The sequence below is a fragment of the Nicotiana tabacum genome, chromosome 3 (assembly GCF_000715075.1).
Source record: "Nicotiana tabacum cultivar K326 chromosome 3, ASM71507v2, whole genome shotgun sequence".
Classification (NCBI taxonomy): Eukaryota; Viridiplantae; Streptophyta; class Magnoliopsida; order Solanales; family Solanaceae; genus Nicotiana; species Nicotiana tabacum.
Window position 1 is genome coordinate 154,496,006 of NC_134082.1, and position 15,703 is coordinate 154,511,708.

Below are 15,703 nucleotides of genomic sequence, written 5' to 3' on the forward strand. Positions count from 1 at the left end.
AAAAAGAAACATTGGAAATGATACATAAACAAAGGAAAAAGGATGCCCCAAATTACTTTTAAAGAATGCCAGGATCGAAGCATGCGTGGGTGCAAATAACAAGGAACATAGGTGATAACCTACGAAAGCACATGAGAAGAGTGAGAAATAATATAATATTGTAATAAACAAAGACAACATGGAAGACAGATGTCTGCCAACTTTGATTGTTTATTCAATATAATAATGGCATGAGTAACATGGGTATGTGGAAGGAATGACAAGTCCAAAAACATCTGATAGTGAAACACAAGGAAATAGGCCATTTCTGCAACCAATTTGACGCAGATTATGGCTACTTTTCAGCATACTACACATTTGAATTGGGCTTCAATGGACTGGAAATATAAGGAAGCAAAGGACATCTTTGTCCTAGAATTAATGTGATATCAATTTTGAGTGGAATGCTCAATTTTGATAATAGGCTATTTGTTAAGTTCAAATTTTATTCCTTTCATTTTGTAGGATATCATGACTTTGTATTTTGCTTTTTAATATTGTTATATAAAAAATTAGCCCTAGGCTCTTGCCTAGCGGATTGCCAAAAAAAAATTGGATTAATTAAAAAATTAACTTCTTTAATCATATTAAAATACAAAAATTATAGTTATATACTGACACGGTGACCCCCATGAAAGGACGAGAAGAACGCCGCAAAAATCACCTCAATCGGAGCTCTAGAACCTTTCCAGATTCATCTAGTCGAGATCTAATTGAAGTCGGGATCACTTTTACATGCCCGACCTAGTGCACACATCCATGTTGAGAGCCTCTTTTCGACCTTCTTTGGGTACACCCCATACTTATCATTATTACTCTCTCCAGTTTGCTCCTTTAGAGCCTCCATTGCTCCTTCCATCTTGAAGATCACCCCTTCTTCCCCCACTATGATCATGAGTTGCCTTTTTTGAATGTCCAGAATTGCTCTGCCAGTAGCTAAGAAGGGTCTTCCTAAAATCAGGGGGACCTCCATATTTTCCTCCATGTTCAAAACAATGAAGTCCATAGGGAACACAAATTTGTCCATCCAAACTAGCACATCTTTCACTATTCCTTCAGGTATGATTGTGGTTTGATCCGCCAGCTATAAGGACACAGGTATCGACCAGACTTCTCCAATCTCTTCCTTCAATTTCCTGAAAATAGACAAAGGCATAAAATTAATAGGAGCACCTGAATCATACAAAGATTTTTTAAATTTAGTACTTACTAAAGATCAAGGTATAATAACACCCCGGATCTCCACACTTTTGAGGGAGTTTGTTATGCAGAATGGCACTACAATGCTCTGTGATCTTGACAACCGATTTTTCCTCCACTTTTTGTTTTTTCATACTAGTCTCCTTCAAAAATTTAGCACAAGTTGGCATCTATGATAGCACCTCTATGAAAGGTATATTCACTTGCACATGCTTGAGCATTTCTAGAAAGCTCCCAAATTGTTTATCCAGCTTCTCTCTTCTCTGCTTTTGCGGGAAAGGTAGAGCAAGCATATATTTACTTTCTTCAGTCTCCTCACTTTTTGCATTCTCATCTTTTTTCTTCATTTGAGATATAGTCTTCCCCTTCTTCTTCAAACCATCATCCACCATCTCTACACCTTCTTAATTAATATCATTTTTCTGCTCCTCCACAATCTCCACCTATCTTTCAATCAGCTCATCCTTTTGTTTTGCCCCGGGATCCTCCAATATGTGCCCACTCTTCAAAGACACTGCATTTATTGTCTCTTTTGGATTTCTTTCAGTATCAGCAGGGAGAGTTCCCGGAACCCTCTCAGACAATAGATTTGCTAGTTTCCCAACCTGTCTTTCCAAGTTTCGAAAAGTCGTGCCCAGTTCTCTGATAGCTTTGCCATGGGTTTCAAGCCTCTTATTTGTCTTAATAATAAAGGCCTTCATCAGATCTTCCATGCTAGACTGATTAGACTATGGAGGATGATATTGTTGACTCTACTAGTTTTTGAAAAATGTAGCTCCCTACCCCTGGGGTCTGGAGTTATTTTGCTGACATGCGTTTGCACTACCACCTGGTAAAATCCATGAAAAACTTGGGTGCCTCTGTTCCAAATTGTTAAAATTGTTTTCAATTTGATAGTTTCCTCTGTCAATGCTCCATGCAACATTTACTACTTCAGCTGAAGCTTGACACTCGTGTGTAGGGTGTCTCATTCCACAAAAGTCATATGTTTCTAGTGGCTCACTTTGTACCTTGGCCAATGTCAACTTTCTTATCTCTCTAGCCATGGTGTCTCTCTGGGCTTGCATTGATGTGTTAGAGTCTATCTGGTGCAACCCAACTAATTTTATTCTATGGTTATCTTCTGCATGCCATTAATTTGCATGTTCAAATAATTTATTTAGAATTGAAATAATCTCATCAGGAGTTTTCTTCATAAGAGGACCTCCAACTGCATTGTTTAGCGTCCTCCTGCTAGAGGGTGTCAAACCATCCAAGAAATCTTGGAGTTGCATCCATAAGTATACTCCATGATGCTGACATCTTCTCACAATCTCCTTAAACCTTTCTCATGTTTCAAACACCATTTCTATCTCTTTTTGCTCGAAGTTGTGGATCTCTCTTCGAATTTTCCCTATTTTTGCAGGTGAAAAATATTTTTCAAGGAACTTCTTTGTCATGTTTTCCCAAGTTTGAATTGAACCACTCGACAAACTTCGCAACCAGTGTTTAGCATCTTCCTTCAGTGAAAAAGGAAATGTCCTTAAGTAGATAGCATCTTTCGATACTCCATTATGCTGAAAGTTATTCATAATCTCATCAAAATCCATCAAATGAGTATTTGGACCTTCATTGGGTTTGCCATGAAAGATACAATTATTCTAAATAGTCTTAAGTATCCCTTGATTGATCTCAAAATTATTTGTTGTCATTGGAGGGGGTCGCACACTAGATACACTTTGGTAGTAGACTGGCCTGGCATAGTCTCCTAGTGATCGTCTAGGCTTGGGCATATTATTTTCAAATTCGTCTTCAACTAGACGTAAACTCAAGTTGAATCTTCGTCCTCTATTCCTATCAACTGTTTCATCAGCTCTGAGATCTACTTCAGTAATTGCTTGTGTGGTTGCTTCCCATACAACCAAATCAATTATCTCCTCACTGTTCATAGCCTTGTTCTCTTTGGTTTAAGATTGCCCCAAGAATTTTCCAGTGAGTTCTTTCTCTCTCCTCAACTGTCGCAGACGCTTTTCCACCTCTGGATCGTATTGAATCACCTCCTTAGAAGAAGATCGAGTCATACACCAAAGAGCTTAACCCATTGCTTGCACACGAAAGAGAAAACACGTGAAGAATAAAATAAAATTGGTTCCTGAATTAGCACAAAAACTAATTTGAACACTATTGATTGTCAGTCCCTAGCAAAGGCGCCAAAATTTGACGAGCGCAAAACACAACACAAAATTGATACTCGCTAGCCATAGATAGTATAGTTAAGTTATTGTCTCCACTGGATTGGATTTAAATAATGCTCTAGTAATTTATGGTTTAACTGTTATTCAGGATGATCAAAATTTTATTTGGAGTGATTACAAACTACGATTAACTACTACAGTAAAGCAATTGACAATTGATTGCAAAGAACTAGATATTAGCAGAGTTGGTTTCTAAGTCTTTAGGAAAACCTCTCTCGAATATTCTCCTAACTTGATTTTTTCAACAATTCAACAAGCTCTTTCGATTATTTAAAAGAATCAATGAATTAAATCAAACAAAATAATGTAAAGATAATCACCAAAATATTCCTCTATAGATTAAATGAACCGGTGAATAAAGTTACAATAATTCAAAGCTTCATAAACGAATTCAAGCAAACAATTAGAGTTAGAATCCATAAATATTTATTAAAATACCTTACCCGTCAAACCCTAAGGGAAGCTACTCTATAATCATGAAAGAAATCATCACAAATATAATTAAAGAATAAGAAAACAACAGTCTAACGTTATAATCCAAACTCTTGTATTGAACTAATGGAAAGATGACGAAATCCTGTGTCTTGTAGCCTCAAATGCTCTCCCAAAGCTTCCAAGGTCAAAAGTCCTTTAAAATTCGTGTTTTAATGTATTTATATCATGTAGGAATGATCCCAGACAAAACTATAATTTCCAAGCCGAAGTGAAAAAAGTTGAGCGAGAAAATAAACTACCGCGGCGCACCGGGCGGTGCACTATGTGCCGCATTAGTGGGAAAGGTCAGAGGCCAATTTTTTCACTCTACATGACTTTTCACTAGTGCCCCGTGCCCTGCTACGCATGGCACGACACGGTAGTGCAATTTTCTCACAGTAATTTTATTTTCTCACTTTTTGACATTCAGACTTGGTCCTCGACCCCCAAACATGATCCCGAATTAATTTCATTGACTTTTACTCAGACTTCAAAGTTCCAACTTACATAAATTAGCTCCAAATTATTTTAATAGCTCGGAATCATTTCCTGCAAGGCATAAAACATGTAATAAGCACAAATGACAATTATTTAAGCTCAACCACAAGTAAAATACAGTAATTAGAATACAATTTATGACTAAAATACGGGTTTCTAGCCTAGCATTAGTGGCTTCAGGATCACACTCTTGAATCTCATAGGAATTACTCACAAAATGTCTTATTATTTTGCTCTCAATTCTACTTTTACTTCAGTACATGTGTGTCACCTGTAAAAGAGAACACAATTGATATTTATAGAATTAGTAGAATAAAAATTAACTAGAGTTTTAATATTTTACTCTTCCTTGGTGGAAGAGTTCTAGTTAACTTCAATCTCTAACTCTTTCCTTATTTAGGACAGAGTTTCTTTCAAATAATGAGTCCTTCTCCTTATCAATTATGCAACCTTTTCGTTAAGGGAATATAAAATATAACCACTTATATTTATCCCTTTCACATACATGCTTTTTACTTGAATCTAATCGTGTTCTGTATACACTGTCTATGGACCTTCATGGGAAAAATGCATAAGTACCCCTCTGACCTAAACTCGGATTTTCAACTGCACACTTTTTCTTTGCGGAAATCCTATTACCCCCTAAACTATTTTTAAATAGAATAAATACCACCCTAAAACTAGACAACCAAACTCTTAACAAGTGGTGAAGTACACGCGCTGCCACATGTATTTTTAGTATTTTTTTTATTCTTTCTTCTTTTTCTTATCCTTTTTTCTTATTTCTTATTATTCTCATTTTTTTGGCAATTTCATTCTCTTTCTTTTTGTTTTGGTCGCCGGCGACATAAAATGGTGGTCGTGGAAATTTCAAGAATACCATTTTCTCCGGCGAATTTTTTTTTCGACGACAGATTTTTATCTCGATCTGAGTATATTTTGCTTTGCTTATGAATAGATATTTTTTAGAGAGGAAAAATAAAAACAGAATAAATGGAAGAAAATAGTTAGACAAAGTCGCCGGTGAATGAATATCCGCCGAAATTAGAGAAGAAACGAAAAAAGAAGTAAAAGAAAATGACAAAGAAAAAGGAAAAGGGGAAAAGTAAGAAAAATGATAAAAAAGCAAAAAGAAAAATCTGAATATCGTTTTTTCTTGCTTCTTACTCTCCCAGGGAGAGTGAAATACACACACTCTGCCACGTCAGCTTTAAAGGTGCAAATAATTCTACTTTAAAATAATTTAAGTGGTAATAAAAACACCGCAAAGATAGAGTGTGTAGTTGAAAATTCGGGTATAGGTCAAGGGGTACTTATACATTTTTCCGACCTTCGTATATGTGTTCCTTCGTCAATCATCAAAATCAAAACAACTCATGCCATAAAGTAAAAAGATATAAATAAATAAATAAATAAATATGAGAAAAAGAAAAGATGTATATGAATGATCTGCAAACCCCACTTTAATTTAGTTAATTAACACAAAATTAAATTACCATCTGAATAACTGAAAAAGCAAATATTACTCCAAAATAGACTGGTGGTCGAAAATCAAGGGAGAATTATCTCCATTGTCACTTGGACCAACAACCCATCAAAAAATGACCCATGTTTGAAGCCCTTATCCAGTTAGCCCATGTTGTACATAATCTGAAAATTAATTTTCATCAGTTAGTCCACCCCTTATTTCTTCGTTCCCTTTTTTTCTTCGTTCCCCTTTTTTCTTCGTTCTTCTTCTACTTCCCATGTCAGCCTTTGCACTACAAAATTTCTCTACTATTGTTATTCTCCTTCAATTCTTTTCCGGATTCCAATGGTTAACTAAGGATTTGGAAAATAAAAGTCATTATTACAAGTGGTTCGAAGATTCGATTTCAAAAATTGAATTTTCTGATTTGTTAGTTTTGTGGAATGGGTGTTGTCTCAATTGATTGGAATCATTAAGATGAGTAGATTTAGGCTTTATTTGAGTTAAATTTCAAAAATTGAGTTTTCTGATTTGTTAGTTGTTTGGAATGTGTGTTGTCTCAATTGATTGGAATCATCAAGATGAGTTCAAAACTTAAATTTCAAGTGATTTGGAGTAGCTTTAGGCTATATTTGAGTTAAATTTCAGAAGATGCCCAAGGAAGAAGAAGAACACGTGAAGCTCCATTGGTAGGATTCATTTGTGTAATAATATATAATATTGTATAAATAGAATATAATAGTGTAACAACTTATACACTATTATATCCAAAGTTGGTACATTATTTACAGGTATTTGGTAGTGAAATATATTTGTTGAATTTCTCGCATTTTCTTCTTCTTCTTCTTCTTCTTCTTCTTCTTCTTCTTCTTCTTCTTCTTCTTCTTCTTCTTCTTCTTCTTCTTCTTCTTCTTCTTCTTATACACCTATATACATAGTGTATCAAGAATATTTTTACTTTGTGATTATACACTTTTATACAACTATATACATATTGTATCTCTTTGTATAAAAGTGTATAACATTGTATAAAAGTGTATAAGCATCGCTGACGAAATTTTTGTACGATTTTCACTTGCAATTCTAGTATAAAACTAGTCCAAATCTCCAGCAAATAACTTCAAACTTTGTATACAACCTACTTAGACTATTTCTAATAAGTTCAAACAATACTCACTCCAAATTTCTCATAGAATCATAATCGAAATTTAACAAGATTAGTAAAGGAAATGAGATTTTAGGTTTCTCGCGTCTGTTTTTGCGTTTTGCAGTTGTGATAGGTATGTATAAACCTGAAGATATACAAAAAAAAACAGAGAAGTATTGGTTATGGAAAAAGACACGAATGAGTGTTGACTGAATGGAGAACTAATTTTTCTTTTCAGTTTTGTCTGCACATGATTCTTTTTCATTAATTAAATTAAATATTTATGGGTGAAAAATGAGGAGAGAGCTACAATAGAGGTAGGTAGGAATAAATGAGGTTGTTATAATTGGAGAGAATGAGAAAAGAAAAGATCTTATTGATATTTGGTTATTCATTTGCAAACTTATAATTGAACTAAAATAGTGCAAGGTCAACTTATGGAGTGCATTATTCTGTAATTTTGTCGAAAATCAAGGCCAGCAAACTGGGTTCATTTTAATTTTTGGTGATAGGTTTTTTTCATTTCAGCAACAGCAAGCCAAATGGTACCAATATAACTATAAGTGTCTCATTTAAAAGTCAAAGAACTATATCTCAAAGATGACTTCTCATTATTCCTTTCTTTTTTTTTTTAATAGAGAGAATTATTCCACTCTACTGTCAAGAGACAAGAGGTATAAATATAGTACCAACTTTCTTTAGTTTTTCTGTTTTATACCAAATCTTTTTTATTAATAAATAAATTTATCTATGCCGTCGTTGCTTTAAAAAATCACCAATAACACTGTTCTGAACAGTACCATCTGCATTCCGGGAATCTCTCCTTGTTTATTTTAATCAATTTTAATTTTCCCCTGTTTTGGTAGTTGACTTGGAGAATTGTTTTCAAAATTGCTCCATCCGGTCCTAAAATTTGTACCAGATTTTTTGACAAATTAAATTTGTTTCAAAATATTTAATATTTTAGAAAAAACATAAAATTACTTATCAATAGTTCGTGGAGTTTTAATAAAGAGACATTTAAGAAGAGGTAAATGATAGTTTACACAATTACTTTTATAATTAAAGCGGTTAAATATCGTTTTTAAAGAATGTGCAAAAGATTATATGGACTAAGGAAGTATTTAATCAAAGGTAAAGCGGGATTTAGGAATAGGAATATGAAGAGAAAGGAACAATAATGTCTTAAGAAGTGTTTCCTTTGTTAAGTTTGAAACAGATAGGGCTATTTGGTGCTAATAACAGCAGCAACTCACGATAACCTCACTAGTGGGGTCTTGGAGGGTGGTGTAAACGCAGATCTTACCCCTACCACCATAGGGTAGAGAGGTTGTTACTTGTTTCCAATAGATCATCTTCATCCTTTACTCCAAGAGCTTCCCACCTTGCTCTTGGGGTAACTCGAACTCACAACCTCTTAGTTGGAGGTGGGGGTTGCTTACTATCGAACCCCTCTTGTCTATTTGGTGCTAATAATGAAGGGATAATGGTGAAATGAGGTATTGGAATTATCATGTGGAGTTCCAATACTGCTCAATCAAGAAATCTTGAAGTTATATTAATGTCACGACCCTAAACCCGGATCCGGTCGTGATGGCGCCTCTCGTGAAGACAGGCCAGCCGACACAACAACCAATTCGATTTAAAGCATTTAAAAGGACACAATTTAAGTCTTTAATATAATTTAATCCCAAATAAGCAATGAAACAGTACAATTTGCGGAAATAAAACCAACACAGCCCGATATCGGGGTGTCACTAGTCATGAGCATCTATCATAAAATCTATAAGTCTGAAAGAGTCTACACAACTATTACATAACTAAAACAGGAGAAAATAAGATAGAGGGAGAAGCATTGGGCTGCGAACGCCGAGCAGCTATTTAGTGAATCTCCGAAGTCTGCTCGAAGCTCTCAACCCTCGCAAGCAGGACCTGAAGCGCTTGAATCTGCACACGAGGTGCAAGGAGTAAAGTGAGTACTCCAACTCAATGAGTAATAATAATAAATGAAGACTGAGCGATAAAAAATCATGTAAAGGCACATCAACATGCTATAAAGAAGCTGTATAAAAACCAGTAAAACAATAAAACAGTGGAAATATGTAAAAACACTTAGTTCAGAAGAAGCTTCTTTAAAATATTTTTTTAACAGTTAAACAATAAAATGAAAAGCAGCTGGAACATATAAACACATAAAATTCGCCCCTCGGGTACAGTGTCAACAGAATCCGCCCCTCGGACAATATCTCATATCACAATAGGTACCCGCGCTCACTGGGGGTGTATAGACTCCGGGAGGGGCCCCTTACGGCCCAAGCGCAATATCAAGTCATCTCGTGGCATAATCACTAGGCTCTCGACCTCATATCAACAAGTCACCTCGTGGCGTACAATCTTAGGCCCTCGGCCTCATAGTCATAAATCAGTGTATCCTCACAACACAGGCCCTCGGCCTTACTCAGTCAGAATCTCATAATCCACTCGGGCAACAGTAAAACATGTTGCTCAGCCCAAATTATCATTTAATGTTTTAAAATAGAGTAAACATGGCTGAGTTATGAAAACAGTAGAATATAGCATGACTGAGTACAAGTATAAAGTCAAAACAGTGAGAAAATATCTGTAAAAATCCCCTAAGGGTCCAAATAGTTGGCATGAGTCCCAAATATGACATTTAATCCAAAACATGTTGGTAGCAAATAGTTTTCAGTCAAATACGCGGTAAAACAGTCATTCGGGATGGACTAAGTCACAATCCCCAACGGTGCACGACCACACGCTCGTCATCTAGCGTGTGCGTCGCCACAGTATAGCACAACGATGTGTAATCCGGGGTTTCATACCCTAAGGACAATATTTACAATCATTACTTACCTCTATTCGGTCAAACTCTAGCCCGTGACGGCTTTGACCCTCGAATCGGCCTCCACTCGCGTCGAATCTATCCAAAATCAGAATCACGACGTCAAAATATGCTAAGGGAATGAAACCCATGCGAAAATAATCAAGTTATAGCATAAATCCCGAAAATAACCAAAACTCGACCCCCGGGCCCACGTCTCGGAATTCGATAAAATTTACATCAATAGATTCCTTATCTCCCCACGAGTTCATACATATCAAAAGTACAAAAATCCGACCACAAATGGCCCCTCAAATCCTCAAGTCAAGGTCTCCAATACCAAGCTCTAGTTTTCCAATTTTTGACCTTTAATTTCCATTAATTACAGCTCTAATCCGTGAAATAATACCATATGATCGATTATTAGACTCAAAAATCTTACCTCCAGACGATATCCCTTGATTCCTTCTTCAAAATCTCCCAAAAAGCTCCAAAACCGACTTGAAATGGTGAAGAACAACTCAAAAATCCCGAAGGAATACTTTTATACCTTCTGGCCCAGGCTTTTCGCACCTACGGTCCAGATATCGCTTCTGCGAGACCGCTTCTGCGGTCCCAAGTGCCGCATCTACGGTCCACACTTAAGTGGCCAAAATCCGCATCTGCGATGCATAATCCGCACATGCGTCATCGCAGGTGCGGTCCCTCAACCGCTTCTGTAGTTTCTGCCTTCCTACGCTCTTTCCGCTTCAGCGACTCCAATCTCGCTTCTACGAGACCGCACCTGCGGTCCCCTAGCCGCAGGTGCGGTTATGGCAGCAATGGAACTTCTTCAGCTGCCAAAACCAACTTCCAAACTTTCCGCCAACCACCCGAAATCAACTCGAAGCCCCCGGGACCTCAACCAAAAGCCCAAACACATCATATACCACCATCCAAACTTATATCAATCTTTAAAAATACCTCAAACAACATCGAATCAACTAAAATACATCGGATTCAAGCCTAAGTTTCCAAAATCTTCCGAATTACGCTTTTGATCAAAAAGTATACCAAACTACGTCCAAATGACCTGAAATTTTGCACACACATCCCAAATGACACAACGGAACTACTGTAACTTCCGGAATTCCATTTCGACCCCTATATTAAAATCTCACCTATCAACCGGAAAACACCAAAATTCCAATTTCGCCAATTCAAGCCTAAATCTCTTCCGGACCTCGAATACACATTCTGATCACGCTCCTAAGTTCCAAATCACCTCCCAAAACTATCCAAACCATCGGAATTCACATCTGAGCCTTTTAACGCATAAGTCAACATCCAGTTGACTTTTCCAACTTAAGCTTCCTCAAAAGAGACTAAGTGTCTCAAACCTTACCAAAACTTCTCCAACCCCGAACCAACCAACCCGATCACACATAGAACCGATAAACAAAGTAATAAGAAGCAGAAATGAGGGAAACATAGCGATAACTCATGAGACGACTGGCCGGGTCGTCACAATTCAAGAGGTTATGATTTTCCCTTCTACCAACTATTCTTCCAATGCATTATAATCTGCTAAAATGTTTGAAACAATTAAATATCAATTTTTGCTAAATGGACGTTTATTTTAGATTAATATAGAAAAGTAAAATGATCATTTATGTACATGAAGAAGTAAAAAATATGAATAGGCGGTGAAAAAGGACAATAATTACATTACTACCACCTAAGAAACTACATCCCTCACAAATAGAATTCTTCTCTTCATTGGCCTTTTCTTTTAAACATGAAAGGTTGTATTTTATAAATTCCGCGCGGGAAAAGAAATTAGGAAAAGTCAACTTTCAAACTCGTTCCAAGCACGTGCCTGTGTAATTCAGCAAAGCTAAATAACTCAATTCACTGGTCAAAACCACATACATACACATGCCCTTATTGGTACGTACGCGCAAGTACCCACTTGTACGTACGTATGTATTTAAATTTATAGAGTTTACTTTCTAATTTTCTATTGTAAATGTCCTTTTTGGCTGATTCCACCAGCTATGGCATTGGCATGAATCATTCATGCCGCCACATGCTTTGGCTGCACTGCCATTTGGCTTCAATGTTAAATCATAATTATTCTGCATTAAAATGACAAGTAAATACGCTAAAATAGTTGTATAACAAAATAAAAACCAGGTAAATAATAATTTTACAAATTGCAATAAACATTGGTATTATAAAACCAAATTCAGAGAGAGCATTTGAAATTATCTTATGTAATGTGAATATCTTATCATAAAATTCTAAGTATATATATAGTAGCTCTCAGATATTGTAACTAAGAACCCCAAACAAACAAACAAAAAACATATTCACTCAAACCTCTTTATTGCACAATGGCTAGTTATAAGGTTTTCAATCACATTGCCATAATCTTTATTCTCATCTCAATTTTCACACCTCGAGCTTTATCAGTAGTAGAAGATTGTGGAGCAGAAGAAGACAACTCATGTGTTAACAAATCAAAAGCGTTAAGCTTAAAAATCATAGCCATAGTCTCCATCTTAATCACAAGTATGATCGGAGTATGTCTTCCACTGGTCACACGTTCAATTCCGGCCCTAAGCCCAGAACGTAGCCTTTTTGTGATCGTCAAGGCATTTGCTGCCGGAATTATTCTAGCCACCGGTTTCATGCACGTCTTGCCGGATTCATTCGACATGTTGTCGTCCAGTTGCTTGAAAGAGAACCCCTGGCATAAGTTTCCGTTCACTGGATTTGTTGCAATGTTGTCTGCTATTTTTACTTTGGCTATTGACTCCATGGCTACTAGTTTGTATAGCAAGAAAAACAAAGCTGGTGTAATTCCAGAAAGTCAAGCTCAAGGTCAAGGTGGTGATCAGGAAATGGGAGAGGTAAATGCTGGAAACAATGTTCATTCCCATCATCACCATGGATCCTTTTCCACTAAAGATGGAGTAATTGATGGCACGAAACTACTTCGATACAGAGTGATTGCCATGGTTAGTTTTCTCTTCGATCTATTAATGGTTATGACTTTGCTCTCTTATTTTCTTCTAACATCCCTATCCCTCACAAATAGAATTCTTTGCTTGTAATATTAGTAACATGAAAAATAAAGTAAGTTACATGTTATTAATTTTTTTACGCGGTTGGTGCACACAAATTAATTAAGTCATTATTTTAATTAATATTAATGAGGTAGAAGTTTGGCTAAACACTCACAAATATTTTGACGATAGTGAAATAATCTTATCATTGTGAAATATGTAGATGAAATAGGGGAAAAAAGACTGGATTGGTTTTCATATTTGATATATAGCGACCCACTTGATCGGTATTCTCGTGGTCGTAGTTTTCACTATCATTACTCGTCTAATTCATTTATTTTTATCTATTTACTTATTTATTTATGATGATGATTATAACATTGTTATTGTTAATTTTGTTGTTCTTATCATCATCGTGTCATCATTTATAAATAATGGAAAAGTATCAAGTATTTCAAAATGATAGGAAAAAACTATATCAGATAAAATGGAGTTGGCAATAGTTGTCCTGAGTTATATATGATATCTTATGGATCCTTATATAATAAATAATCTTGCATGCATTCAAGATTTTTGAGAAAAGAAACAGTTCAATAAGGTAAAAGTCAAATGATCAATTATTTAATTTGGTGTACTTGCTGATAGTGATTCAAGTACCATGGCTGAATTAGAGACGAGTTGCATAGTTGGGATCTGGTCTTCTTAGTTTACAAGCAACTTATCTATTTGTTTATTTTTGTTATACTTTCATTTTTTATTATTTTGTCTCTTTGACTGAGTTTATTTCTTCTTGATCGTTAATCAGTTCTTCATCAATGATTGAACTTAAAAACCAATACTATAAGATTAATTAATGAGCGAGGAACTTTTTATATTCCTTCATTAAAGAGGGTACTTGTTTTTCTTTTCTGCTTGCAGCTGGTTCATACCTGCGAAGGAATAAATAATAACCTTGCCTCTTACATTTTTTTTTTTTTTTTTTTTTGTCTTTTTAATTTAGTGGAATTGAAAAAGTCGATGGGCGCTGTAGTGATGTATCCTCCATTTCGAAACCTAAAAACATTAATATACGAGCTAGATCAATATTTGTTTGTAGCAAATTATACATTTATAAATCTGAATCAAATTAGATAAGCGACACTGATAATTTTTGTTGATTCATGCAACATCATAAATAAATAAATAAATAAATAAATAAATAATTAAAGCGAAACGTTTTTGCAGGTGTTAGAGCTGGGAATCATTGTTCACTCGATTGTCATAGGGATTTCTCTAGGTGCTTCAAATAATACTTGCACAATTAAAGGACTCGTTGCTGCACTTTGCTTTCATCAAATGTTTGAAGGAATGGGACTTGGTGGTTGCATTCTCCAGGCAAGTTTTCATTTTACAACATATAATAATAAAAATAATTCTCGATCGGTTCACTTTCACTAATTCAAATGCACATTCAGGCCGAGTACAAGTTCTTGAAGAAGGCAATAATGGCATTCTTCTTCGCAGTAACAACTCCATTCGGTATAGCACTTGGGATAGCACTTTCAAGCACTTACGAGGAAAATAGCCCTCGGGCATTAATAACCGTTGGATTGCTCAACGCATCGTCTGCTGGCCTTCTGATCTACATGGCTTTGGTAGATCTTCTTGCTGCAGATTTTATGGGTGACAAATTACAAGGCAGTATCAAGCTACAAATCAAGTCCTACATGGCTGTTCTTCTTGGTGCTGGTGGAATGTCTCTCATGGCCAAATGGGCCTAAGATCGATTTGTTTCCTTAATTTGTTTTAATTAATAAAACAAGTTTGTGTGAAACCTGTCCCCCTTTTTCCATCACTCCTTTCCTCCAATTTTCAAATTGTAATTTCGTAAAATATTCTGTAAAATGTGTCTTCTCTCTTTTTTCCCCTCATTTACTGCGTGTCTATTTGGAGCTTTTCATTGTCAAATTAGTCAAGCGTTTTTTTTTTTTTGGTAAAATTAACCGGTGAGTGATAAACATCACTCTAAAATTTAGAACATAAACAAAGCTTGCAAACATCCAGCATCCACGAATGTATGTGGCGCTCACAAGGTGTCAGCCTCTACAATTATTTATCAGCACGTCTGCCCAGATCTATACTTGAAAGACATAACGATTGAGGGATCAGTCTGCATGACTAAGTGAGTAGTAATCCAATCCAAGACTTGATTTGGACATACTAATTCTGAAACCATCAATATATAATACAACACACGATGCACAACAAACTCATATCTCAAATCATCCAAGTATATAATATGTTATATAGTGCATATATAGTGGTATAACATATCTTATACATTTAACAAATACTCTAAGTTTTAACCCTTTGCTTTTAACTTTAGCCTTCTCTTCTTATACACCCTTTTTCTTTCTCAAACCCAATTTGTTTTACCACCTGATGACACTTCATATCATTCCATATGTTTAAATTAGAGCAGATCTACAAGACTCAATTGGACAGTAATGATTAGAAGATCAATTCAGATTCAAACATATGATACTATGAATTAAATTGAAGTATGACCATTAAAATTTATTATAGATCAGGATATAAACCTTGATCAATAGTAGACGGTCTAAGAGGGTGTTTGGTTAAGCTTATAAGCGGGTCAAACTAGCTTATAAACTCATTTTAGTTTATCTACGCATTTGGTAAATATACATAGTGCTTATAAGTAAAAAAAAAAAAACAAAAAGTCATAAGTTTGTCACCCCCAACTTATAATTT

The 15,703-nt window shown here is 35.5% G+C and overlaps 1 protein-coding gene across 1 annotated transcript; it reads left to right on the top strand.

The window, feature by feature from the left end:
• Positions 1–12,210: 12,210 nt before the first annotated feature.
• Positions 12,211–14,862, top strand: LOC107798016 (putative zinc transporter 10). The gene is made up of 3 exons (XM_016620942.2): positions 12,211–12,904; positions 14,177–14,326; positions 14,407–14,862. Exons 1-3 carry the CDS (start codon positions 12,278–12,280, stop codon positions 14,710–14,712), a joined length of 1,083 nt encoding a protein of 360 aa, XP_016476428.1. The 5' UTR covers positions 12,211–12,277; the 3' UTR covers positions 14,713–14,862.
• The last annotated feature ends 841 nt before the right edge of the window (positions 14,863–15,703 follow it).